The 25,778-nt window shown below is 40.3% G+C and overlaps 1 protein-coding gene across 5 annotated transcripts in view; it reads left to right on the top strand.

Moving 5' to 3' along the window:
- The window catches only part of HIPK1 (homeodomain interacting protein kinase 1), a 54,221-nt gene that overhangs the window by 263 nt on the left and 28,180 nt on the right, over positions 1-25,778 (top strand). For 2 of the 5 annotated variants that reach the window (XM_019956768.2, XM_019956770.2), the window contains exons 1-4: positions 91-253; positions 7,047-7,384; positions 10,934-12,011; positions 21,443-21,566. In XM_019956768.2, the coding sequence (XP_019812327.2) occupies positions 7,318-7,384; positions 10,934-12,011; positions 21,443-21,566 (1,269 nt within the window). In that variant the 5' untranslated portion in view covers positions 91-253; positions 7,047-7,317. Of the gene's footprint in view, positions 1-90; positions 254-7,046; positions 7,385-10,933; positions 12,012-21,442; positions 21,567-25,778 lie in introns of those variants that run through there. The other 3 variants (XM_070785879.1, XM_019956769.2, XM_070785880.1) reach the window with 3 other exon arrangements.

Here is a 25,778-nt window from a genome sequence, read left to right as displayed (position 1 = left end):
CCGAGGAGGGAGCGCGCGGGTCTGAGGCGGCGGCGGCGGCGGAGGGGGGCCGGGCGGTGGAGCGGGCGGGAGGCTGAGAAGGCTCCCCTCGCGGGACGGGCGCGGGGACGGCTCCGGGGGGCGGGGGCCGGGGCCCGGGCCGGCTCGCGCAGGGGGTATGATGACCCGGCGGCGGGGCCCCGGATCTCGTCTCCTCCGCCGCCTCCTCACGGCAGCCCCAGCTCGCGGCTGAGAACCAGAAGACACACCGGCGGTGAGTCGAGGCGGGAGAGCGGGCGGGCAGGGGCCTTGGCGGGGAGCGATCTCTTATCGGGTCTCCGAGGCGGGGCCGGGCTGGCCACGGGCTCTCCGGGGCGCCCGGCCTTGCGGGGGGCGCCTCCCTCGGCAGCCCCCACCCGGGACCCGGCGCCAAGCCCTGTGGCCCGGCCGCTCCCGGCCGCGGAGGGGATGGCGTTCCCAAGAAAGTGGGGAGGCTGTGGGCTTGTTTTCGGGGCAACTCCTGTGTCCTGCCACTTCTCTCCTGGGCGTGTTGTTGTCCTCAGATGACAGGGGGCCTCCTGGCGTCTCCTCACCCGGCCGGTTTTTCCTCGGGTGTCGTGGCCGGTTCCCAGTGTATGGCTTGCGCGCGTGAATTTCACAGCTCTGCTTAGCGCCTTGGTTTGGGGCTATCTGTGCTGTTGGGGACAAGGAAGCGGTGTCTGGAACGGACGGCGCGGCGGGGTGGGTGTGGAAGCCCTCCTATCCTCTCCGCTTGTGTTCTTTAATCGTTAGCTTGATAAATCGTGATGGTGGTGGAGACTACGTGGGACCGGCCAACCTAAATGTATATCTGTGTTAGGTAGATCTAGAAGTCTGGCTCAAAGGGAAACTTTTGCTGTTTGTCGCCACTTTACCAAAGCTTTCGTTAAAAAAAAAAAAAAAAAAGTCTGGGGGGTGGGGTGGGAGGAAACCACCAAAACTCTTGGGTGAGCCTCCGCGCCCCAGCCCCCCACCCCCACCGCCGTCCCGGTGTTCACAGGTCTGTGGGAAAGAGGCCGTTTTTGTGCCTAGCAACCGAGACCAGGGACTCAGTCTCCAAGAGCACTGGTCTAACCTCCAGTTTGTTGTGGTGACAAACCGTAAGGTTTGGCCTGTGTTTACGCTGGGCGCGCTTTCTTTCCTGTTTAGGTGGGGGAAGGGAGGAGGGGCTAGAGAAGGGGGGGAAAAAAACAGCCCCAAGCTCGAGTGTGTCTTTTTTCCAATTAAACCATTGATTATGTTGCAGATTCTCTTTTTGAGGCAGCTCTAGGTGCTTTTTTCCTTTGGGAATTTTCAGTCACTGTATCAAATTGTTAATTTCAGCTATAGACTCTTCTGCCCAATCCTTCCTTTATCTTATTTGTTTCCTAGTAACTGATGAAAACAGCAGCATGGCTTCCTGCTCCTGGTGAAATGGGGTTAAATTAAGTGGCTGATGCCCTCAGCAAAACCTACAATTTTGTTCTTGTTTGTGTAAAGCTATTTTTGATTCCTGGTCTGTAGTGTAGTTTTTTTTTTTAAGATTATAGAGAATGCAAATCATTACCAGCTCTTTTTCATATGTAGGTCTAAAGCTTTCTGTAAAACATCTAAAAAATATACTAACAGGTCATTTTATATAGTTGTTAATGCAGCTGGTGATTCTGGAGATACATGTAATAATCTCCGGGTTCTGTGTTGTAGAACTGGTATGATGGTGTGAAGAAGGATATCATTGACTTTAAGACACTGTTCCCTGGCTTGAAGAATATTTTGGTAATGTACTTGTGGTTGCAACTGGAGGCAGGCAGGCCAGTAAAGCATCTTACCAGTAAAATGGTGAATGCGATCTTGTAAATATACTGACTCTGGTTAGTAATAAGACTTTAGCTGGTGATATCTTTATCCTATCTGGACATTGTAGTTTTATGGATTGCAGAGCAAGTTGATTGGTAACTTGAGATTGAAAACCAAACCAGAACTTTCTACTAACAGGGAAAAAAAAAAAAGATAATCTCAGCATCCACAATTGTCTGGAAAATAGAATTCTTTTTTTCTGTGGTTTGGTTTTCATAAGCACAGCTTAGTCATTGGTTCTGTTGGTAGAAATCAGTGAGCCAAACCTGCCTTATGAACTTCTTACACTTGGAACTTGTGCAACTTGTTAGTTATATATTGTAACTGGTTCTTTTGTAATTTGAGGTAATTTTGCAAACATGAACTTCCTGATCGGCCCTTTTATTTTCATGACTGTATAAAGCAATCCATAATTTTTAAAGTTACAGTTATTAATTCCTCCCCACTATGGGGTCGCACAGAGTTGGACACGACTGATGTGACTTAGCAGCAGCAGCAGTTTCTTCCCTTAAATTTAATGCCATTCTGAACAGAAGTCATCAAAATAATTTTTCTTTCAAGTACCACTTCAACAGTAATTGATTTGCTTTTCGGTTCCTTTTTTGTTTTTATTTTTTGTTTCCAATCTCCCAACTCCCTAAATACCTTATGTATCTTTGTAGAGCATAATTTGACACTTAAAAAAATTTTACATCCTGTTTTTATATTTTTCTTTTTATGTGTCACATCAGCTAAGCAACATTTTAAGTTCTTTGAAAATAGGGAAACTTAGGTGCATTTCTTTTGGCTTCTTTGGCACCCTTCTTTAAGGGTGCCTGGGACAATGCTTTCCCACCGTGCTTAATGAAAAAGAATCAGAAAACCTGAATTTTTTGACAGCATTACTGCTCATTAGCTCTGGGTAAAACTTGTGTGGCTTTCTTGGGTCTACTTTTTCTCATCTTGGAATTAGGGTGTTTTAGAAAGGGTCTTTAAAGGTCTATTTTAGCTGTAAGAATCCCTGTACTTTTTTTTGCCAGTGTCTTCTCCACTCAAATACTCTAAACAGTTTTTCATTTTTCCGTATCCCCTGGAATACTTGCTCAAGTTAGCTCTCATCTGTAAGACCTTCATCTGCTTTCCATCTGTCAGACTGTTGTGACCTTACTTGAGTCCTATTTCCTTAGGCCCTTTCTGGCTAAAGGTCCTCTCTTAGTGTTCGTGTTTCATATTGGCCTATGCTTTGTTAACCTGTCATTTTTCTTATGATAGAAACTGAGGTATAGCTTTCTTTATTGTAAGCTTTATAGATCTTATAGACTGTCCTATGCACATACTAGGTACCATTTTACCAAACACCAGAAAAACCTACTTTTCTTTTGTTCTGTTGCTTTAGGTTCGTCATTCCAGATAAATCGAAGAGAGCTATTGAAATTTAGGAAAAAAATTTCTTCCCTAGAAGGAAAGCACCTCAGCCAGTTTACCAAAATATTCCAAAATTGGTCTAAATGGCTGGCAATTACATAGAATTGTAGAGTTACTACTTTGTCAGCTAACACCACTATTCCACAGCCTGTTTTTGCATACTGGTTGGGGAACTGGCTCCTTTCACATGGTTCCATATGAAGGAAGTGCTACAGGAAAGGGGGTGGGGAACTTTGATTCAAATAGTGTCCTCAGGGCTTCAAGGTTATTTTTTTCTTCTGTATTACTATACTTAGAAAAGTATTCTCTTGTAGACAAGAGGCTGTAATTTTTATCATGTGTATTTCTCTAATTTAGTGAGAATGACTTCTGAGATCCCTTTATATATGGAGAAATAACATGGTCTCTTTATAGTCATTCATTCTATCAAACATTTGACACATGCTGTATTCCATCCATTGTGATTGATGCTGGTGATACAAAGGAAGATGATACTCTGCTATTGACAATTGCCCTCTTAGAACTTGCAGTTCAGAAGGGAAGTCAACTTTTTTTTTTTTTAGAAGTTAACTTTTAAATAAATAATTTCAAATAGTCATACCTAAAATAAAAATCCAGAGTGGCCCACAAGTCAGTATGTGTTCTGGCCCTTGTTTTCCTTTTTGGGTCTTTCTTCTGCTCCTTTTTGATGGGCAGGGGACTCTGCTCTATATAATCATTCAGGTACCCGTGTTCTTTCCATCTTGCTGCTCTGCCCTCCCTCGAGTGTTGTCTCATGGCAGAAACTGGGTCTTCCTGGGTTCCTCTTGGTGGAAAAGGAAGAGAACGCTATAAAGGCTCATGTATCACTTTGTATTGGAGAGAGGGACTGGTAAATGGAGTCTGGCTTTGTGCATGGGGTGGAGGAGAGACTAAACTATAATCCAGACCAACAGTCTTGTGCCACACAGAAAACATGAGCTTTAAGTAGAGGCTGAAAGGATAAGTGGTAGTTAAAAGAAGGCTAACCGAGAGGGTAGAATGAAATTTAGAGAGACAATGGTATGTGTGAAGGAACTGAGGCAGAAGTCAAGTTTAGACCAGAGATATTTAGAACTACTGGAAAAGGGAGTGCTGCGGGAAAGAGTCTAGTGAAATGAGGCTACAAAATAGTCAGGGTCCAGAGCTTACAAAGCCTGACAATCTAAATTAGAGATTTTGGACTTTATTCTAAAATTTTAAATGGGACATAGATATGCATTTGTAAAAGCTTTGATTGTAAGGTGAAGAATGAATTGGAGAAGGGAGCTTAAAAAGAAGGCCAAAGAGTACCATTAGGGGAGACAGGTTAGGCAGTTGAAGCAAGCAGTGCAGGGTATACAGTAGGGGTGGAGTGAGAGATATTTGGTGTTCCAGTGGAAGAGTTTTCTTCCCAGTCTTACCTTTTTTTACAGAATTTGTATTCTTATTTACCCACTGAATACTCTTTCTGTATCAGTGTACTGGAGAATATGTACATCTGTGTACATGGCAGCTGAGGACAAGTTCTAGAGGGAGAAATCAGTATGTAGTACTGATTTTACAGTTATTTAGTTAACCAGTTGTTAAATTGTATCAAAAAGACAAAGGTGACATCAAGTAAAAGAGTTGGGAATTTATTGGTGTCTCAGGGAGAAGAAGGAAGTTACTGAAGACTAGGCAAAACATTGACCAATGGTTACTTTGATTGTCATACCCAGCAGTTTCATTCATAATTATAATATCTGAATTCTTTATGGTAAGATTATCTACCTGTGGGCTTTCCTGGTGGCTCAATGGGTAAAGAATCTGCCAGCAATGCAGGAGACTGGGGTTCGATCCCTGGGTCAGGAAGATCCCCTGGAGAAGGAAATGGCAACCCACTTGAGAAACCTTGCTTGGAGAATTCCATGGACAGAGGAGCCTGGCAGGCTACAGAAGATGGAGTCACAAAGTCTGACACAACTGAGCAACTAACAGTTTCACTTTTCACTTATCGACCTGTAGTGCCCATAGGATGGTAGTGGTTGTTGCTTAGTTGCTAAGTCATGTCCAGCACTTCTTCGACTCTGTGCATGGTCTTTAGCCCGCCAGGCTCTTCTGTCCGTGGGATTTTCCAGGCAAGAATACTGGAGTGGGTTGCCATTTACTTCTGCAGGGGATCTTCCCCACCCAGGGAATGAACCTGTGTCTCCTGCACTGGCAGGCGATTCTGTACACTGAGCCACCAGGGAATCCTGCCCCTGAGGTCGGGCACCCCATTAATATTGTCAAATAGATGTGCCCATGGGAGGGAGGGGGGAAGCTGTTAATTTGACTGTTTTTGATAGCCTTGGATCCTGCTGCTAAGTCGCTTCAGTCATGTCCGACTCTGTGCGACCCCATAGACGGCAGCCTACCAGGCTCCTCCGTCCCTGGGATTCTCCAGGCCAGAATACTGGAGTGGGTTACCATTTCCTTCTCCACTGCGGAAAAGTGAAAAGTGAAAATGAAGTCGCTCAGTCGTGTCCGACTCGTAGTGACCCCATGGACTGCAGCCTACCAGGCTCCTCCGTCCATGGGATTTTCCAGGCAAGAGTACTGGACTGGGGTGCCATTGTCTTTTCCGGCTTGGATCCTAGCAAGACTCAATTCTCTTTTTAGTAATACATACAAGTACCAGTAGCCTTTTGGCTACCAGTTCTGGTTTGGGATTAATTCAGTGGGCAAGTTTGTCATTATATTTAGATAGTTAAATCCTTGGAAAATCAGGTTTGAAATGCAAAGACTAGTTTACTGCTAGAGTCAAGAGGTGCAGCATTTTCAGGAAGTTAGCTTTTAATTTATTGGGAGCAGTTCTCATGTGAATTGAAAATATGTATAATATGCTCAACAGAGTGTGATACATGGTAAATTTTCCACAGATGTTAATCCTGTTGCATAGTTTTGTTTGGGAAGTCTCAGCCTAGGAAGAAAAGTGTCTCCCCATTTGCAAAGCAAATTTTGTGGGACATAGTTTTTTGTGTCTAGAGCTGGCTGTTTTTAGCTGAGTTTCAAATGGTAAGTAAGAGTGTAGATTTTTCTAGGCAGTTTTGATTCTGTTTTTTTTTTCCCCCACAGTGCTAGTTGAGGTCAGGATGAATGTCACCCACACTATAAGAGTTCTGGTGGCAGACTGTTGACTGCAGTGTCACAGACCCTTGCCAGGGGTGGGGGAGGGGGGAGGCCACTGAAATTGTGGGTTGTTGTTTCCCTATGGGTGGACTTAAATTTGTCTTACTGGATGAGAATTATATTCATTTATATACTTGAACTTTCAGAACAGTTTCTTAGAACTTGTACTTTTTGCAATGCTCAGTGTGAATTTGAAGCCATCAGTATCTGTTATTTAGTTCATTGGGTGACAAGTTGTCATTACATTGCTCTGGTAAATAGAATATTTTTACAAAGTGTCTAGTTATGACCATACTTTAAAAATTTGTTGTTATATTTCATGAATTCTTTTCAGTGTTATTACTTTAAACCTCCATATTCCTAACATAGCTACAAACTGCAAATTTTGAATTCAGGTAGTTTTACAATACTCTTAGGTACAAGAAGTTTCCCTGGTGGCTCAGTTGGTAAAGCATCTGCCTGCAATGCGGGAGACCCGAGTTCAATCCCTGGAAGATCCCCTGGAGAAGGAAATGGCAACCCACTCCAGTACTCTTGCCTGGAAAATCCCATGGACAGAGCCTGATAGGCTACAGTCCATGGGGTTGCCAAGAGTCAGACACGACTGAGTGACTTCACTTTCACTTTTTCACTTTCAGGTATAAGAAGGTTGTGCTAAAAGATTTAGCAAATATATGATGGAACTGCTGCTGCTACTGCTAAGTCACTTCAGTCGTGTCCGACTCTGTGTGACCCCATAGACGGCAGCCCACCTGGCTCCGCTGTCCCCGGGACTCTCCAGGCAAGAACGCTGGAGTGGGTTGCCATTTCCTTCTCCAACCATGAAAGCGAAAAGTGAAAGTGAAGTCGCTCAGTCGTGTCCGACTCTTAGCGACCCCATGGACCGCAGCCCACCAGGCTCCTCTGTCCATGGGATTTTCCAGGCCAATTTCAAAAATGTTTGATTTTATGATGTTATTTTTTCATATATTAATAGGTAAGTTTTGTAAAGGCACTACTTGATTTTAGTTTTTGTTTTATTATAGTTTGGTATTATGCCAGTGATATAGGTGGAACAAGATGATTTGTGAATTTGTAACCTAGGAGTTAAATTGCAATAATGTTGTTTTAATTTACACTTTTTTTTCTCTTCAAGGTTCTTATAAATTATGGAAACTCTTGTTGAAAGTAAATCCAGACAGCATTTTAGAAATTAAAGGTTGAGGGTTCTTCCTTTCAGCTCTTTGGTCCAGTACAGATGGTTTTTAGCTACATTCAGGCACACAGAAACACACACTTTGCTTTTTTATGTTCTGTAACATCCCTTTGCCATGTTTCCTTCCTTTCCATGTATGTGTGTTTATTCTCTTATGACTAATAAAGCTACAGTCTATACTAGAGGGGAGACTTCCCCCATTATCGCAAGGACAGCACAGCTAAAAGAGAGGGATGTCAAAAAGCCAAAACAGAACAAGCATTTGAGTATCCTGGAGTTTAGCACAAGCAGTAGGGAGTGGAAATGAGGTTGGCTGGCAGTGGTCAAATCAAGCAGCAGATACTGAGTGTCTGTATATCGCCAGAGTGTGTGGCACATTCTGGTGACATAAGCTAAAGAGCAAGACAGGTACCGTCCCTGCGCTCATGGAACTTTTACAGTACCTGGGAATATAACTTATAAATAAGTAAATAATTTAATGTCATAAGGTAGGAACAGCATGCTGTGGGAATGCAGTGGTGACGGAGTTTGTGAGAGAGAAGAAACAGTTTTCCTAACAAAGTCTCCCAACATACTAGAAGGCCTCCCCAAAAATGCAAAAAGGGCAGCATGGCTGGAGTGGTAGAGCAATTGAAGTGAGGAGATTTTGTAAGACAGCAGCCAGATTTGGGAGGAGCTTTTTAAGACAGGTTGAGGATTTTTTACTTTATCTAAAGCAATGAAAGACCCTGGAGGCGGAAGGAAGGAGATAGTTAAGAAAGAGTAATCTTCCAGTCTACATGGTTTAAAAACAAAGATTCCCTGAGTGCATTCAAGATGAGTTTGGAGTCTCCTGGCAGTTTGCACTACAAAGGTTCCAATAAGGGTAGAGAAAAATGGCTGATTTGAAATATGCTTAGGAGGTGGAGTCCTGGTGGCTTCCCTGGGAAGCCACCCTCAGAGGGTAAAGCGTCTACCTGCAATGCGGGAAACCTGGGTTCGATCCCTGGGTCGGGAAGATCCCCTGGAGAAGGAAATGGCAACCCACTCCAGTACTCTTGCCTGGAAAACTCCATGGACAGAGGAGCCTTGTAGGCTACAGTTTATGGGGTCGTAAAGAGTCGGACGGGACTGACTTCACTTCACTTCACTTAGGAGATGGAGTGATAAGATTTGGTTATAGATTAGACATGGGGATTAAGAGAGGGTAGAAAGGGAGGGGAATGAGTCAGGATAATAATATTAAATGAGTTCTAGACACTAAGCCTGTCCTCTGTATTAAATCATTTAATTTTCAGAAGAGCCCCATAATATAGGTATTGCTGTCACCATTTTGTAGATTAGGAAACAGAGACTCCTTGCCACCTTGATTTCTGCTTGAGATATTGGATGTGTGGTAGTGTCTCTCAGTCGAGGTAAAAAAACTGGCTGTGGACGTCTTAGAAAGTAGCATTTGGGGCATGTTGAGTTGAGATGTCTCTAAGGGATCCAGATCGAAGTGTGAAATAAGGATTTGGAGCTGAAGAGGGGAGTCTGGGTTAGAGAACATTTACAAATAGAGAAACAGATAAATAATGCTGGAAAGTAGTAAAAAGAGGGAAACAAAAGAAGGAGGATTAGTATGAGCTCTGAGGGTTATATAATTGAGAAGGGAGAAGATAAATATGAAATGGTTTGTATGCTCAGTCAACTGGACATTTGTGCTCGGTTGTGTCTGACTCTTTGCAGCCTTATGGACTGTAGTCTGCCAGGCTCTTCTGTCCATGGAATTTTCCAGGCAAGAACACTAGAATGGGTTGCCATGCCCTTCTCCAGGGGATCTTCTCGACCCAGGGATGGAACCCACATCTCATGTCTCCTGCATTAGCAGGCAGATTCTTTACCACAGTGCCACGTTTGGACTTTAGTCAAAAGTCCAAATTAGTCCAAATTTGTAATTAGTCTTTGGGCTTATTGAGCTAGAGGTGTCTGTATATAAGTGGGCAATTCTTGTTACCTTTCCCCATATTTTTCTAAGGATGATTTCCCCAAGGTTCTTCAGAAGATCCTCTCTAGGTTTCACCTCATCCTGATTACTTTCTTCTGGTCGGTTTATCAGTGGTCCTTTTACAGTGCAGTGGACAGAGCTATTGTCTGCCACATTCTGGACACTACTTTTTCTGTGAATATAGTTTAAGATTGAATTCGCTTTTGAGGAGAGAGGAACATTATTACATGGGATTTCTCTTGCTAACAAAAGTGTGTTTTTCATATATGCTCCTGCTTAACCTTGTATCTCTTATTCTTGTGTTTTGTGCTAGCCAGATTTCAGACCTAAGTAGGAAGTCTGTATTTGTGTTAAATGTCATCAGCTAGGTTTACTTTATGGTTTCTGTTCTTGGTGATCCTTTTGGACCTGTTACTTAGCAATATTGAGTATCCTGCCCAAATTTGATTCATCTATGAATTTTATAGTTATTATATACCATCTATGTCTAAATTTAAATAATTGATTAAAAAGCTAATTAGGACAGGAATGAAGACAGCTGCTGGTGGTGCTGCTAAGTCGCTTCAGTTGTGTCCGACTCTGTGCGACCCCATAGACGGCAGCCCACCAGTCTTCCCTGTCCCTGGGATTCTCCAGGCAAGGACACTGGAGTGGGTTGCCAGTGGGAAACCACTGGAGTGGTTTCCTTCTCCAATACATGAAGGTGAAAAGTGAAAGTGAAGTCGCTCAGTCCTGTCTGACTGTTAGCGGCCCCATGGACTGCAGCCCACCAGGCTCCTCCATCCATGGGATTTTCCAGGCAAGAGTACTGGAGTGGGGTGCCATTGCCTTCTCCAATGAAGACAGAGCTGTGGAATAAACTCTGAGGCCAAAGAGCTTGGTTTTGAATTCTAGTCCTGCACTTAAGAGCTGTCTTATTTGGGGCAAATTACTGTAACCACTCTCTGCCTTAGTTTCCTCATCTGTAGAGTGGAAGTAAGGATAGTATCCTTTTCCAAAGGTTGTGGTGAGAATTAATGTGTTTGAAGTGCTTAGACTACCTCTTGGTGCATAGTAGATGATCAGTCATCTAAGGCATTATTATTGATGTTGTTTTTATTTTATAAACCATCATAGATGTTCATACTCTTTAACAATCTGTCCCTATTATTGCTGAGTCTCAAAGAGTGATTCAGGATGTGTAATTAGACCAAAAAGTTTATCCTTCTTTAATGGGCAACAGGTTTTGGAAAATGTATAAAATAAAACGTCAGCCAGATACACATTTACTTGTGGGTTTTTCTGAACTGAAAATTTTCTACTGTACTAAGTGAGGAGTTGTATAAAATTAAGGGCTTAATTCCTCTTCCTCTTTCTCAATGTAGGTATGGCATCACAGCTGCAGGTGTTTTCCCCCCCATCAGTGTCGTCGAGTGCCTTCTGCAGTGCGAAGAAGCTGAAAATAGAGCCCTCTGGCTGGGATGTTTCTGGACAGAGCAGCAACGACAAATATTATACCCACAGCAAAACCCTCCCAGCCACACAAGGGCAAGCCAACTCCTCTCACCAGGTAGCAAATTTCAACATCCCTGCTTACGACCAGGGCCTGCTCCTCCCAGCTCCTGCAGTGGAGCACATTGTTGTAACAGCTGCTGATAGCTCGGCCAGTGCTGCTACATCAACCTTCCAAAGCAGCCAGACCCTGACTCACAGAAGCAACGTTTCTTTGCTTGAGCCATATCAAAAATGTGGATTGAAAAGAAAAAGTGAGGAAGTTGACAGCAACGGTAGCGTGCAAATCATAGAAGAACATCCCCCTCTCATGCTGCAAAACAGGACTGTGGTGGGTGCTGCTGCCACGACCACCACTGTCACCACAAAGAGTAGCAGCTCCAGCGGAGAAGGGGATTACCAGCTGGTCCAGCATGAGATCCTTTGCTCTATGACAAACAGCTATGAAGTCTTGGAGTTCCTAGGCCGGGGAACATTTGGACAGGTGGCTAAGTGCTGGAAGCGGAGCACCAAGGAAATTGTGGCTATTAAAATCTTGAAGAACCACCCCTCCTATGCCAGACAGGGACAGATTGAAGTGAGCATCCTTTCCCGCCTAAGCAGTGAAAATGCTGATGAGTATAATTTTGTCCGTTCTTATGAGTGCTTTCAGCATAAGAATCATACCTGCCTTGTGTTCGAGATGCTGGAACAGAACTTATATGATTTTCTAAAGCAGAACAAGTTTAGTCCACTGCCACTCAAGTACATCAGGCCAATCTTGCAGCAGGTGGCCACTGCCCTGATGAAGCTCAAGAGCCTTGGTCTAATTCATGCTGACCTTAAGCCTGAAAACATAATGCTGGTTGATCCAGTGCGCCAGCCCTACCGAGTGAAGGTCATTGACTTTGGTTCTGCTAGTCACGTTTCCAAAGCTGTGTGCTCAACCTACTTACAGTCGCGTTACTACAGGCAAGTGGCAGATGCTAAACAATATGTCTTAAACTAGAGATCTGTCTTTATATTTAGCATGTACTACAAAGGGCTACATATAACAATGAACTATTTACAGATTTCAGCACAGAATAGGGTAATATATTTCACTTTATTCCCTGTACGTAACATTATTTTATTTCTGAAATTTTAGCTCTAGAAAATTAATTCAGTCTGATTCTGAAATTTGTTCCTGGTTGAATTATTCTAGCATCTGGTTCCTTCTTGCTACCTTTATACATAATCTTCCCATTTTAAAGTATCTTTAAATATATAAGATATTTACTTAATTGTGATGAATTTGGGCCATATGCTGCTATTTTTTCCAGGTTCCAGTCTTGGCAGGTGAGATGCCTTGGAATAATTCCAAGTTTTAACTGTAGCATCCTTTTATTATTTTACGTTTTCTCTCTTGCATAATAGAATTGGATTAGATGATTGCTAAGATCTCTTCTTGTTTTAATATTCTCCATAGGTCTTTGAATTTATTTGCATATGAACTCATTTGGTTATCCTAAAATGGCCTTGACCCAAGCACTTTATACTTCAGTGATTTATATTTCCATATTGATACTTCTAATAAAGCTACCTTTTCAATACATAGTAATTATTGGAACAGAACTTAAATGCTAGTATATAGAATTTTGTCTGTACTATAATCAAGGAGCATTACTGAAAGGAGAAAATCTTTATATGAATTTTTATTTCTCAGTACCTCATTTATCTGTCTAGTTATTAATTAATTTTAGGGAATCTGATATTTATTTTAATGGTCATGCATTAAACAGATTGTACACACACCCAGTCAAGAAGTGAAACAGTAATAAAGATAACCCCCAAAATAAGTTTTGTCAAGTTTTATGTTTGGCTAATAAATTTTGAGGGAATAGAAATTCTGAACTAAGAATTTTATATTACATGTGAAAAAAATACAAGGATATTTTAACCTGTGCAGGGATTCAGAAAATACGCCGTCTATATATTTTTTGTTTTTCTGATTGTGGTAAAACCTACCCAAAAGGAAGTTTAGCTCTTTAACACGTACCGTTCAGTGTTATGCAGTGCCTACACAGTGCCCTGTAGCCTTCCCCGCTGTCCGCTTCTGAATTTTGTTTTCTGGCTCTGCTGGATCTTCATTGTGGCAGGCGGGCTCTTCATAGTTGCTTGGGCTTTTCTCCAGTTGCAGTGTGTGGGTTCATTAGTTGTGGCACCTGGGCTTAGGTGCCCCGAGGTGCATGTGATCTGCACTGTACTCAGACCGTAAAGAATCTGCCTGCAATGCAGGAGGCCTGGGTTTGATCCCTAGGTTGGGAAGATCCCCTGGAGAAGGGAATGGCAACCCACTTTAGTATTCTTGCCTGGAGAATTCCATGGACAGAGGAGCCTGGCGGGCTACAGTCAGTGGGGTCACAAAGAGTCAGACATGACTGAGCAACTAAGCTTGCACTCGCACACACACAAACACACATGGAATCTTAGTTCCCCCACCAGGGATGGAACCCATGTCCCCTGCATTGGCAGGCAGGTTCTTAATGGCTGGACCACCAGGGAAGTCCCTCCAAATTTTTTTTATCGCTCAAAACAGAAACTCTGTAACCATTAAGCAGTAACTACTCTATCCTCCTACACCTGCCACCCCAGTTACCTCTGTCTGATTTTCTGTCTCTGTGAATTTGTCTGTTCTAGATATTGCAGATAAGTGGAATCAAACAGTATTTGTCCTTTGGGTCTGACTTACTTCACTTAGCATAATGTCTTCAAGGTTAATCTCTGAAATTCTGTAGCATGTATTAGAATTTCATTCCTTTTCAGGACTGAGTATTTCATTGCATGTATATACCACATTTGACTTATCTTTCATCTGTTGATGAACACTTGGATTGTTTCTACATTTTTGGCTATTGTGAATAATGGTGTAATGAACATTCATATTCAAGTGTTTGAGTCCGTGTTTTCACTTTTTTGGGGGTATAAAACTACAATTAGAGTTGCTGGTTCATATGGTAATTACTTAAGCTGAGGAACCACTAAACTTTTCCTCAGCCACTGCATGATTTTTTATTCCCACCAGCCGTGCATGGGGATTCCAATTTCTCCACATACTAACAGTTGTTATTTTCTTTCTCTCTCCCTCTTTTTTTTGGATAATAGCCATCCTTATGTATGTGAAATGATATCTCAGATAGTTTTGATTTGTATTTCCCTAATAATTAGTGATGATTAATATCATTTCATGTGCTTTTGGGCCATCTTCTTTGGACAAGTCCTTTGTCCATTTTTGAATTGGATTGTTTTTCTTTTGTTGTTGTTGTTGAGTTGTAAGTGTTCTTTATATACTCTGGGTATTAATGCCTGGTCAGATACATGATTTGCAGACATTTTCTCCCATTCAGTGGGGTTTCCTTTTCACCTTTTTGATAGTGTCATTTGCACAAAAGGTTTAAATTTTGATGAATTTTGTCTTTTTTGTTGCTGTTGCTTTGTACTTTTGGTATCATATCCAAGAAATCATTGCCAAGCCAATGTCATGAAGCTTTTCCCCTGTGTTTTCTTTGAATAGCTTTAGCTCTTATAGTTAGGGTTGTGATCGTTTTTCGGCTAATTTTTGTATGGTATGAAGTATGGGTCCAGTTTTATTCTTCTGCATGTGATTATTCAGTTTTTCCAGCACCATTTGCTGAAAAGACTGTCCTTTCTCCATTGAATGGTCTTGACACTCTTGTCAGAATCCTCTGACCATAAATATGAGGGTTTATTTATGGGCTGTCTATTCTGTTCCATTGTTCTAAATGTCTGTCTTTATGCCAGTACCATGCTTTTTTGACTACTTGTAGCTTTGTAATAAGTTTTGAAATCAGAAAGTGTGAGACCTCTGGTTTTATTTTCTTTCAGAATTGTTTTGGCTATTTGGAGTCTCCTGAAATGCTATATGAATTTTAGGATGGATTTTTCTGTTTCTGAAAAAAACTCCTTGGTGTTTGATAGGGATCACACTGAATCTGCAAATCATCTTGTATAGGACCGATATCTCAACAGTATTGTCTTCCAGTCCACCTTGTCTATTTTTATCTTTTCTTTTTATAGTTTTATAAAGCTATATCACAGTAATACTTGATGATGGGCCTAAGGCAAGGGGAATAGCAGCTCAGGGATTCCTTTTTTATCATTAATTTTATCCACAGTGGTCCTCTTCATGTTGCATTGTTGCTTTATTAGAGTCCATTAAATCCTTACCCTGTTGTCTTTTCAGAAAAATTCTCTGTAATCCTTTTGACTAGTGGAGCATTCTGGCTCCAGAGCCAGCCTTCCCCTGGCCCCGCTTTTAGTTCACATTGCTTCACCTTGCTGATAACATGCCAGAATACTATCAGTTGACATAAGTTTTTGCCACTGTGCTTTTTTTGTTGGCCATAGGTGTGGCTGGATGAAAATACTTTATTTCCTAACCTACTGTAAGTATAAATATAGATTAATTCCAAGAAAAGTTGCTGTCTTTGGGGCTTGGGTTTTAGACACAAAGGTTTGCCATACTTACAGCTCAGTGCTTTTCCATTTTGAACAGGCCAGCTGGCCTTTATTTAGAGCTGAGATCACTTTATTATGTATGGAAGGACAAGGTCTAGATAAGGAAAGCATATTTTCAGTTTGAGTTCAGTTCAGCTCAGTCGTGTCTGACTCTTTGCGACCCCATAGACTGCAGCACGCCAGGCCTCCCTGTCCATCACCAACTTCAGAGTTTACTCAAACTCATGCCCATTGAGTCAGTGATGCCATCCAGCCATTTCATCCTCTGTCATCCCCTTCTCCTCCCACCTTCAGTCTTTCCCAGCATCAGGGTCTTTTCAAATGAGTCAGCTCTTTGCATCAGGTGGCCAAAGTATTGGCGTTTCAGCTTCAGCATCAGTCCTTCCAATGTATATTCAGGACTGATTTCCTTTAGGATGGACTGGTTGGATCTCCTTGCAGTCCAAGGGGCTCTCAAGAGTCTTCTCCAACATCACAGTTCAAAAGCATCAATTCTTTGGCGCTCAGCTTTCTTTATAGTCCAACTCTCACATCCATACATGACCACTGGAAACACCATAGCCTTGACTAGACGGACATTTGTTGGCAAAGTAATGTCTCTGCTTTTTAATATGCTGTCTAGGTTGGTCATAACTTTCCTTCCAAGGAGTAAGCTTCTTTTAATTTCATGGCTGCAGTCACCATTTGCAGTGATTTTGGAGCTCCCCAAAATAAAGTTTATCACTGTTTCCACTGTTTCTCCATCTATTTGCCATGAAGTGATGGGACCGGATGCCATTATCTTTGTTTTTTGAATGTTGAGCTTTAAGCCAACTTTTTCACTCTCCTCTTTCACTTTCATCAAGAGGCTCTTTAGTTTTTCTTCACTTTCTGCCATAAGGGTGGTGTCATCTGCATATCTGAGGTTATTGATGTTTTTTCTGGCAATATTGATTCCAGCTTGTGCTTCTTCCAGCCCAGCGTTTCTCAACGATGTACTCTGCATATAAGTTAAATAAGCAGGGTGACAATATACAGCCTTGACGTACTCCTTTTCTTATTTGGAACCAGTCTGTTGTTCCATGTCCAGTTCTAACTGTTGCTTCCTGACCTGCATACAGGTTTTTCAAGAGGCAGGTCAGGTGGTCTGGTATTCCCATCTCTTTCAGAATTTCCCACAGTTTATTGCTATCCACATAGTCAAAGGCTTTGGCATAGTCAATAAAGCAGAAATAGATGTTTTTCTGGAACTCTTTTGCGTTTTTGATGATCCAGCGGATGTTGGCAATTTGATTTCTGGTTCCTCTGCCTTTTCTAAAACCAGCTTGAACATCTGAAAGTTCATGGTTCACATGTTGCTGAAGCCTGGCTTGGAGAATTTTGAGCATTACTTTACTAGCGTGTGAGATGAGTGCAATTGAGCATTCTTTGGCATTGCCTTTCTTTGGGATTGGATTGAAAACTGACCTTTTCCAGTCCCATGGCCACTGCTGAGTTTTCTAAATTTGCTCTCATATTGAGTGCAGCACATTCACAGCATCATTTAGGATTTGAAATAGCTCAGCTGGAATTCCTCCACTAGCTTTGTTCGTAGTGAGGCTTCCTAAGGCCCACTTCACATTCCAGGATGTCTGGCTCTAGGTGGGTGATCACATCATCGTGATTATCTGGTTCGTGAAGATTTTTTCTGTACAGCTCTTCTGTGTATTCTTGCCACGTCTTCTTAATATCTTCTGTTTCTGTTAGGTCCATACCATTTCTGTCCTTTATTGAGCCCATCTTTACATGAAATGTTCCCTTGGTATCTCTAAATTCTTGAAGAGATCTCTAGTCTTTCCCATTTTATTGTTTTCCTCTATTTTTTTGCATTGATCACTGAGGAAGGCTTTCTTATCTCTCCTTGCTATTCTTTGGAACTCTGTATTCAAATGGGAATATCTTTCCTTTTCTCCTTTGCTTTTTGCTTCTCTTCTTTTCACAGCTATTTGTAAGGCCTCCTCAGACAACTATTTTGCTTTTTTGTATTTCTTTTTTTGGGGGATGGGTTGCTCCCTGTCTCCTATACAATGTCACGAAATTCCATCCATAGTTCATCAGGCACTCTGTCTATCAGATATAGTCTCTTAAATCTGTTTCTCACTTCCAGTGTATAATCGTTAGTTTATCCTAGACAGAAAGCAGTACAATTTCGTTTGACACTGAAACCACAGTTACACCTAAGCTACAGATGCAGGAAGTTCGATTTTATATAACATCTCTTATTTGGTTTGATGCCTCTCAGATGGGTGGGATGAAACAAGAGTGTTCATGAAAATGAGCAGAGAATGATTTGTGCTCTTAAGTTATCCCAACTTCAGCTTGCTCTGGGTTGTAGTGAAACAGAGCTTTATGATTTAAGTGGAATTTTTCAATTTATAGGAGTTTGAAGTTGGGAAATCAGAAGACGAAGATTGCTATTTCTACCACCTGGTTATAGCAGTTAGACCCTGTTTAGTATTTGTTCTTTAAGGACAAAATGTATCTTCAAAGAAGAGAGTCACTATGTCCAAAGTACAATTAATGCCATTTTTCTACTCAAGGCTGCTAGTTTGTTTTTCTTTTTTCTGTGTGTAATCTTTTCTACTGCCTAGTTGTTAGAATGTCAGAGCTGATAAGAACCTAGAAGAGTGAGTAACTTATTATATAGATGAGGTAGAACCAGACTTTCAGTGTCTAGTTTATATTGAAGGGTTGAGAAATAATAGATGCCAAGGGGAGAGATGTTATCATAATGAGAATCTTACAAAGAATTTTGATCTGAATTCAAAGTTTAAAACATTCTGTCTTTAGAGGTGAACCTGCTGTAAATGATTAAAAAAATATATATATATATAGCTTCAGTCTTTTTGCTTCCTAGAGTTTACATAAGTCTAACATGTTGAGCCTCTAATGATAGTGAAAAGTCCTCAGTAGACTGAGCAGCCTTATTTTATTTTTACTGCTTTCATAGTTTTTCTTTTGATACTTACCATTTTGTATAGTAGAAGTGGCAGAGTTAATGGTTTTGAGTGAGCTTTAGCTCAAAATACTTAGCTGCTTTTGTTATCCTAGAAGCAGAGGAAGACCAAATGGAAAAACTGATTCCAGCCAATCTTCAGGGGTTTTTTGTTTTATGGCATTTGGGGGATGGGATTGGCATTTTTCTTAATTTCCCTGAAATTTTAAGCCTTTGAAGCCTAACAGTTATCACATGTTATGGCTATCTTTTTAAAAAAGTAAGTTATTGGGTAGCCTGGCCCCTCCCTATGACCTACCTCTCAGATTTTGAAATGTCTTCCTGGTATAGTGGGAATGGCAAAATCAATCTGCTGCTCTTCAATTGATGTTTAGGAATGTTCTAAGCCTAGTTTTTATTTTGGCACAAAGCCATTTGCATTCTCCCTGCCAGCTATTTTTGGCACTGTCATGAACTTAGAAATTAATGAGTCTGCTCAGTGAAAGTAAAAATTTTTTTCTTTTTCATTTTAGAAAGGCTTTTATGTTTCTAACCCTCTAGTTTATTAATGCTCTCAAATATGACACATGCTTGTATTTAATTGAACTCGGAAATTCCATCAGTAATGTGGGTCTCTAGCCACCTGCAGCAGGAATGTCACTTTTGAAAGTTGTTTTCTTTGGCTAAAAAAGACACAGTGCACATCAAATGGAACAAAACCTGATGGTATTAGTGGTTCTGCCCTTTCTGGTCCAATAGTGTAAGTCCCAGCAGGCCGGGATCTTACGCTATTGGAGCCCTCTAATTTACCCTGTTTTCTAGGGGCTGTTTAGAAAATTACTCTGGGAAAGTAATATTCTTATTAAAAGAAATATCTTTATACCCTCCCCACTCAATATTTGTCCCCTTCCCTCTTCCTCTGCATACACACAGTGCAACAATAAACACGTACTGCTTGAAAGGGAAAATTTGGGACACTTGCTAGGAGACAGCTATGAGATGGGTCCTGATGGAGAGATCTGCTTTTCCATTTAGCTCCTGTTAAATGAGGGATCTGGATCTGGAGTGTCCTTACAGATTCAAATTCTGGGACTTACTAGAAGGAAAGGAAATTATTTGGAGATAATAAAGTGTTTTAAGAGCTCAGTTCTTGGACCCAGACTGACTGGTGGCCAGCCTTGAGCACCTTAACCTATCAGCGTCCAGTTTCTTTATCTTTAAAATAGAAATGATACTTTTAATGTAGAAGCAAGGCACCATTGATTATAAGATGAAATATTATTTATGTACTAATAAAGTAAAAACATTGCTATTAAACTAAAATATACTGTCATTTGCAAGAGTCTCAATTTCAGAGATGTTAAAATGTGAAAAATGTGCATCATGTAATTGAGGGCTCAACAGTGATAATACTTTCATAAGATTGTTGTAAACAGGATTAAGTAAACCCCATATTTATAAAGAACCTGGAGCAGTGCATGGTGCACACTTGGCCCTACATACGTGTCGTTTATTATTATTATCCCCCTTTTGAATCCATTTATCTCTTTGTCACAGTTTGGAAAACACCATGTATACCACAATGCCAAATAGATGTATATAGATGGGTATGTATTTGTTGTTATTGCTTAGTCGCTAAGTCATATCTGACTCTCTGTGACCCCAAGGACCGCAGCATGCCAGGCTTCCCTGTCATTCACTGTCTCCCGGAGTTTTCTCAAATTCATGTCCACTGAGTTGGTGATGATACCTAACCATCTCATCCTTTGCCTCCGTCTTCCCCTTTTGCCTTCAATATTTCCCGGCATCAGGGTCTTTTTCAGTGAGTTGGCTTTTCATGTCAGGGTATGTATTTAACTTTGCTTACTTAGAGATAGTAATAGTACAGTTTACTCAACTTCAGAGCTAGACTGCTAGAATTCAAATTCTAGCTCTGCCATTTATTAATTATATGATTTGGGGTAAATTTCTTAATCTATTTGCATCTGTTTCCTTCTCTGCAAGTGGGACTTTGCCTTGGATGTATTCATATATATATATAAAGCTCTTAGTGTATGATATTACTGCAGTCTTCTCTTTAAGGTTCCCTGGGGTTGGGTTTCTCACTGGAGTATTAATCAAAAAATATTTCTGAAAGCACACAGAGAGTTCAAAGTTTTTAAAAAATGATGATGTAATAATAATAGTCATTGTTTTATCTAACAGTTTCATAGTGCTTACTGTGTGCTAGACACTGATCAAGAGCTTTAATATTTGAGCAACAACATCGTCATCATTATCATCTTTTTTTTTTACTTATTTAAACCTTGCCACAGCCCTGTGTAGTAGGTACTCATCTCCATTTTATGAATGAGGAACATGAGATACAGAGAAATTAATTGCCTGCAGCTTTTAAATAATGGAACTAGGGTATGAACCACTATTATTTCTATAGAAGGCATATCTGTCACAAAGAGGTATTTATTGGTCAGGACACTTCATTGATTTTTCTGTAATTAAAAAGGTGCTAAGGATAAAAAGTGCTAAATTTTCAAAATTCAGAAAGCTTTCAAAACTAAATCTTCTTCTAAGTTTGGTGTAAGCTATTATTAGCAAGACCTGACTTGAATCAATGTAAGGCTGTTAAAGGTATTTGTCTGGCTTAGTGTGATTGCTCATATGTTTTGTTGCAGAAATATTAATGTATTTGATTATGTGATGCTTCCTGAACTCTATAGGGATTATTATGCAGTTTGTAGTTTATACATGGGTAGTACCTTTCTGAAATTCAAGAAACATATCTAGGGCTAAGAGTTTCAAATTACAGATTTTATACCCAAGATTGTATTTAGTTCATTAAATCAGTATACCTTTACTGATACTAGAATAGTAGCAACACAATTTCCCCAAATAGTGTATATCTTTTTTAATCTGCTATTTTTGTTTTTGCTAGAGCCCCTGAAATTATTCTTGGCTTACCATTTTGTGAAGCTATTGATATGTGGTCATTGGGCTGTGTGATAGCAGAGCTGTTCCTGGGATGGCCTCTTTATCCTGGTGCTTCAGAATATGATCAGGTAAGAGTGTTTATTTGGATAGCGATAGGAAGCAAGTAGTTAACTGGTGAAAGATACTAGAGGAATAGAACTTACTAGTGAAGTATTTAGATTGCAGGGAAAGAATAATCCAATTAGAAATAATGAAATTTTAAAGAATGAAATTTTGTCTACCTGCTTTTTAGTCTGGAAGTTATATTTGCAATTCTGTACTTTTAAGAAGGATTTTATTCGTATTACTTTAGATTGCTACTTTTCCAGACCTGTAGTGAGATTTAACTTTAGTTAGCTAATGTGTCTTGTGAGTTAAGATACAAAAGTAGTGTAAGGATGTGAGGTTGGAATTCTAAGAGCGAACTTTGGCTCATTCAGTGCTGTTATTTCCTTTTACATGTGACACACACTAAAGTAATTACTCTCTGCATCTGAAACACACTGGACCCCGGAAGCTGCAGTGTGTGTTAGGTCTCTGTAACATAGGATTTAGGAGGGAAGTCGTTAAGAGTTGAAAGTTACTTTAATAAATGATCTGTGTTTCAGAATAGACAAGCTTTAGAAGATATGCTGCAGCTTCCTAAGAAACTGGTCCTAAAGGGAGAAGTTTTGCCATGGAATAAAATTGTGAATTCTCATTTCTTGTTCTTTCAAAAAGCCAGTTCTAACTACTATGCTGTGAGCTCTTTGAGGGCAGAGATTGCTTGATTCTATCAGTGTATCCTCAACTGTTAACATTGTATCTGGGACACAGTAGATACACGAGGTTTTGTTTTGTTGTTTTCTGGATTTTTTTTTTTTTTTTAAGAAATGAATGGTTATTTTGAATTTCTAATAGGAAAAAGAGTAAAATAGTGTTTTCCCTTATTCAACCTAGATCCATTTTAGAGTAGATGTAGCATTTACCAATTTCTAAAAATTTGGCCCTCTGGACTTGTCTCTCTTGCTGTTTGTTTTTTTCCATCACTGAGTCCTGTCCGACACTTTGCAGCCCCGTGGACTGTCGCCCGCCAGTTTCCTCTGTCCTCTACTGTCCCCTCCACTGTTTGCTCAGAGGCACGTCCATTGAGTCGGTGATGCTGTCTAACCATCTTATCCTCTGCCGCCTCCTTCTCTTTTGGCCTTCAGTCTTTCCTGTTATCAGAGTCTGACATAAACAATGAGTTGCTCATTTGATAAGTAACCAGTTGAGTTTTGTAATTTTTAATTTTTCAGTCTTTCATCCACCATTGGTTAGTTGAACCAATTCAGTAATTCTCTCCTTTAGGTTTTAAACTCTTTAGAGAATCTGGTGTGAATCTTCTCAGGAAAATATGTGCACAGTGTCTTATATACAAAGTTAGGGAATTCATGGACCCCCTGATTAAGAAACCTTGCTCCAAGCAATTATAGCCTCCAAAGTGCCATTCCTAGGCCAGCTGTTTTGTGGCATCTCTTCAAACTTAGTAAACAGATTATATTGTAATGTTCCTAGGAAGTGGAACCAAGTAAAATTAGATTTAGAAGCTAAGGTACAGTGGGGGCTTATCATGTAAAGAAATGATCTGGTGGTTTTGAGAATTTTTGCCTGGTGTATAGATTGAAACTATGGGTAGTAGGAGAAAGTTGTTTTTCCCATGCTGAATAATGGATAAATCGGATGTTGTTGTTGTAGAGCAGGATTGGGGATAGTTTATCTTGAGGTATCTTTGCTTATACAAAGATTCATGAGGCAGGATCTTTATTCCTACAGCTGAGGTTTTTTTAAACAACTTTATTGGGATATAATTCACATACCATATAATTGAGCCATTTAAAGTGTACAGCTCAGTGGTTTTCAGTGTGTTCACAGGGTTGTGAACCATCACCACAATCAGTTTGGAACATTTTCAGGACTGTAAAATGAAACCCAGTACTTATTAGCAGTCAGTACCCATTGTCTGCTAACTGCCCCACCACTACCACCTAGGGACTCCTTTCAGTCTCTTTAGAGTTGCCCCTTCTAGTATATTTTGTTCATTATATACAATATGTGGTCTTTTGTGATGGGCTTCTTTTACTTAGCATGATGTTTTTCATTCATGCTGTTGCATGTATCAGAACTTGATTTTATGGCTGGTTAGTGTTTCATTGTGTGTGTGTATATGTGTCTGTGTATAAATATATTAATATATATATACCACATTTTAATGTGTTCATCTGTTGATGGACACTTGGGTTGTTACCACCTTTTGGCTGTCATGAATAATGGTGCTATGTATCAGTTCAGTTCAGTTGCTCAGTTGTGTCGGATTCTTTGTGACACCATGGACCCTATGCCAGGCTTCCCTGTCTATCATCAACTCTCAGGCTTGCTCAAACTCATGTCCATCAAGTTGGTGATGCCATCCAACCAACCATCTTATCCTCTGTCATCCCCTTCTCTTCCTGCCTTAAACAAATGTTTAAGTCCCTGTTTTCAATTCCTTTGGGTATTAAAGGGGTTCCCTGGTGGCTCAGCAATAAAGAATCTGTCTATAATGCAGAAGACCCAGGTTCAATCCCTGGAGAAGGGAATGGCAACACACTCCAGTACTCTTGCCTGAAGAATTCCATGGACAGAGGAGCCTGGTGGGCTGCAGTCCATGGGGTTGCAAAGAGTTGGACACAACTGAGTGACTAACACTTTGACTTTTTCTGGGTGTAAAGCTAAAAGTATTGAGTTGGCTAACAAGTTCATTCAAGTTTTTCTGTAACATCTTACAGAACTTTTTGGCCAACCCAGTAGAATTGCTGGATCATATGGTAATTCTGTGTTTAAGTTTTTGAGGAACCAACAAACTTCTTTCCACAGTGGTTACACCATTTTACATTCCTACCAGCAATGTTCCAGTTTCCCCATCCTTCATCATTGTCAAGGCTGGTTATTTTCTTTCTTTTTTTAAAAAAATAATAGCCATTCTTATGGATATGTTGTGATATCTCTTTGGGGTTTTGATTTGTATTTCTCTAAATGATTAGTGGTGATGAGCATTGTTTTATGTGCTTATTGGGCATCTGTATATCTTCTTTGGAGAAGCCTGTTCAAATCCACTGCCCATTTTTGGATTTTTGTTGTTATTGAGCTACAGGAGTTCTTTCTGTATTCTTATTATTAATCCCTTATCAAATAAATGATTTCTAAATACTCTACTATTCCATGTGGTTGTCTTTTCACTCAGTTGATAGTGTTTACCCAAAAGTTTTAAATTTTGATGTAGTTTTCCTTTTATTGCTTATACTTGTGGTATCATATCTAATAAATCATTGGCAAATCAAATTAAGCTTTTTTCCTATGTTTTCTTCAAATAGTTTTATGGTTTTAGCTCGTACATTTAGGTTTTCGAGTCATTTCAAGTTTTGAATATTGGGCGAGGAAAGTATCCAGTTTCAGTTATTTGCATGTGGGTTTTCTGTTATCTCAATACTGTTTTCTTTCTTTCTTTTTTTTTTTTTTAATACTGTTTTCTAAAAGATGTCTTTCCCCAAGAATTGTCTGGGCATTCTTGTCAAAAATCAGTTGACCATAAATAAATGTAATGATTTATTTCTGAATTGTTGGTTCTTTTCCATTGACCTATATCCTGTATCTGTCCTTATGCCAGTACCATACCATTTTGATTACTATAGTTTGGTAGTCAGCTTTCTTTTTTTTTTAAATTGAAGTATAGTTGATTTACAATGTTGTGTTAGTTTCAAGTGTACAGCAGAGTAATTCCTGTGTGTGTGTGTACTTTTTTTTCCACACTCTTTTCTATTATAGGTTATTGCAAGATAATAGATATAGTTCCCTGTACGGGATATCTGTTAATCCCAAACTCCTAATTCATCCCTCTCATCCCTTTTCCCCCTTTGGTAACCATAAGTTTGTTTTCTATGTCACTGAGTCTATTTCTGCTTTGTAAATAAGCTCATATGTGTCATATTTTAGATTCCGCGTGTAAGTGACATCATTTGTATTTGTCTTTCTCTGTCTTGTGGCAGTCAGTTTTTAAAACAGTAATTGTGAGTCCTCAGGTGGTGGTGATTTAGTCGCTAAGTGGTGTCCAACTCTTGAGATCCCGTAGTCTGTAGCCTGCCAGGCTCCTCTGTCCATGGGATTTTCCAGGCAAGAATACCGGAGTGGGTTGCCATTTCCTTTTCCAGGGGATCTTCACAACCCAGGAATTGAACCCGGGTATCCTACATTGCAGGCAGATTCTTTACTGACTGAGCTATGAGTGAATCCTCTAACTATTCTTT

Source organism: Bos indicus, chromosome 3 (assembly GCF_029378745.1).
Source record: "Bos indicus isolate NIAB-ARS_2022 breed Sahiwal x Tharparkar chromosome 3, NIAB-ARS_B.indTharparkar_mat_pri_1.0, whole genome shotgun sequence".
NCBI lineage: Eukaryota > Metazoa > Chordata > Mammalia > Artiodactyla > Bovidae > Bos > Bos indicus.
The sequence above is the reverse complement of the archived record's forward strand: the minus strand, read 5'-3'. Positions and strand labels throughout refer to the sequence as shown.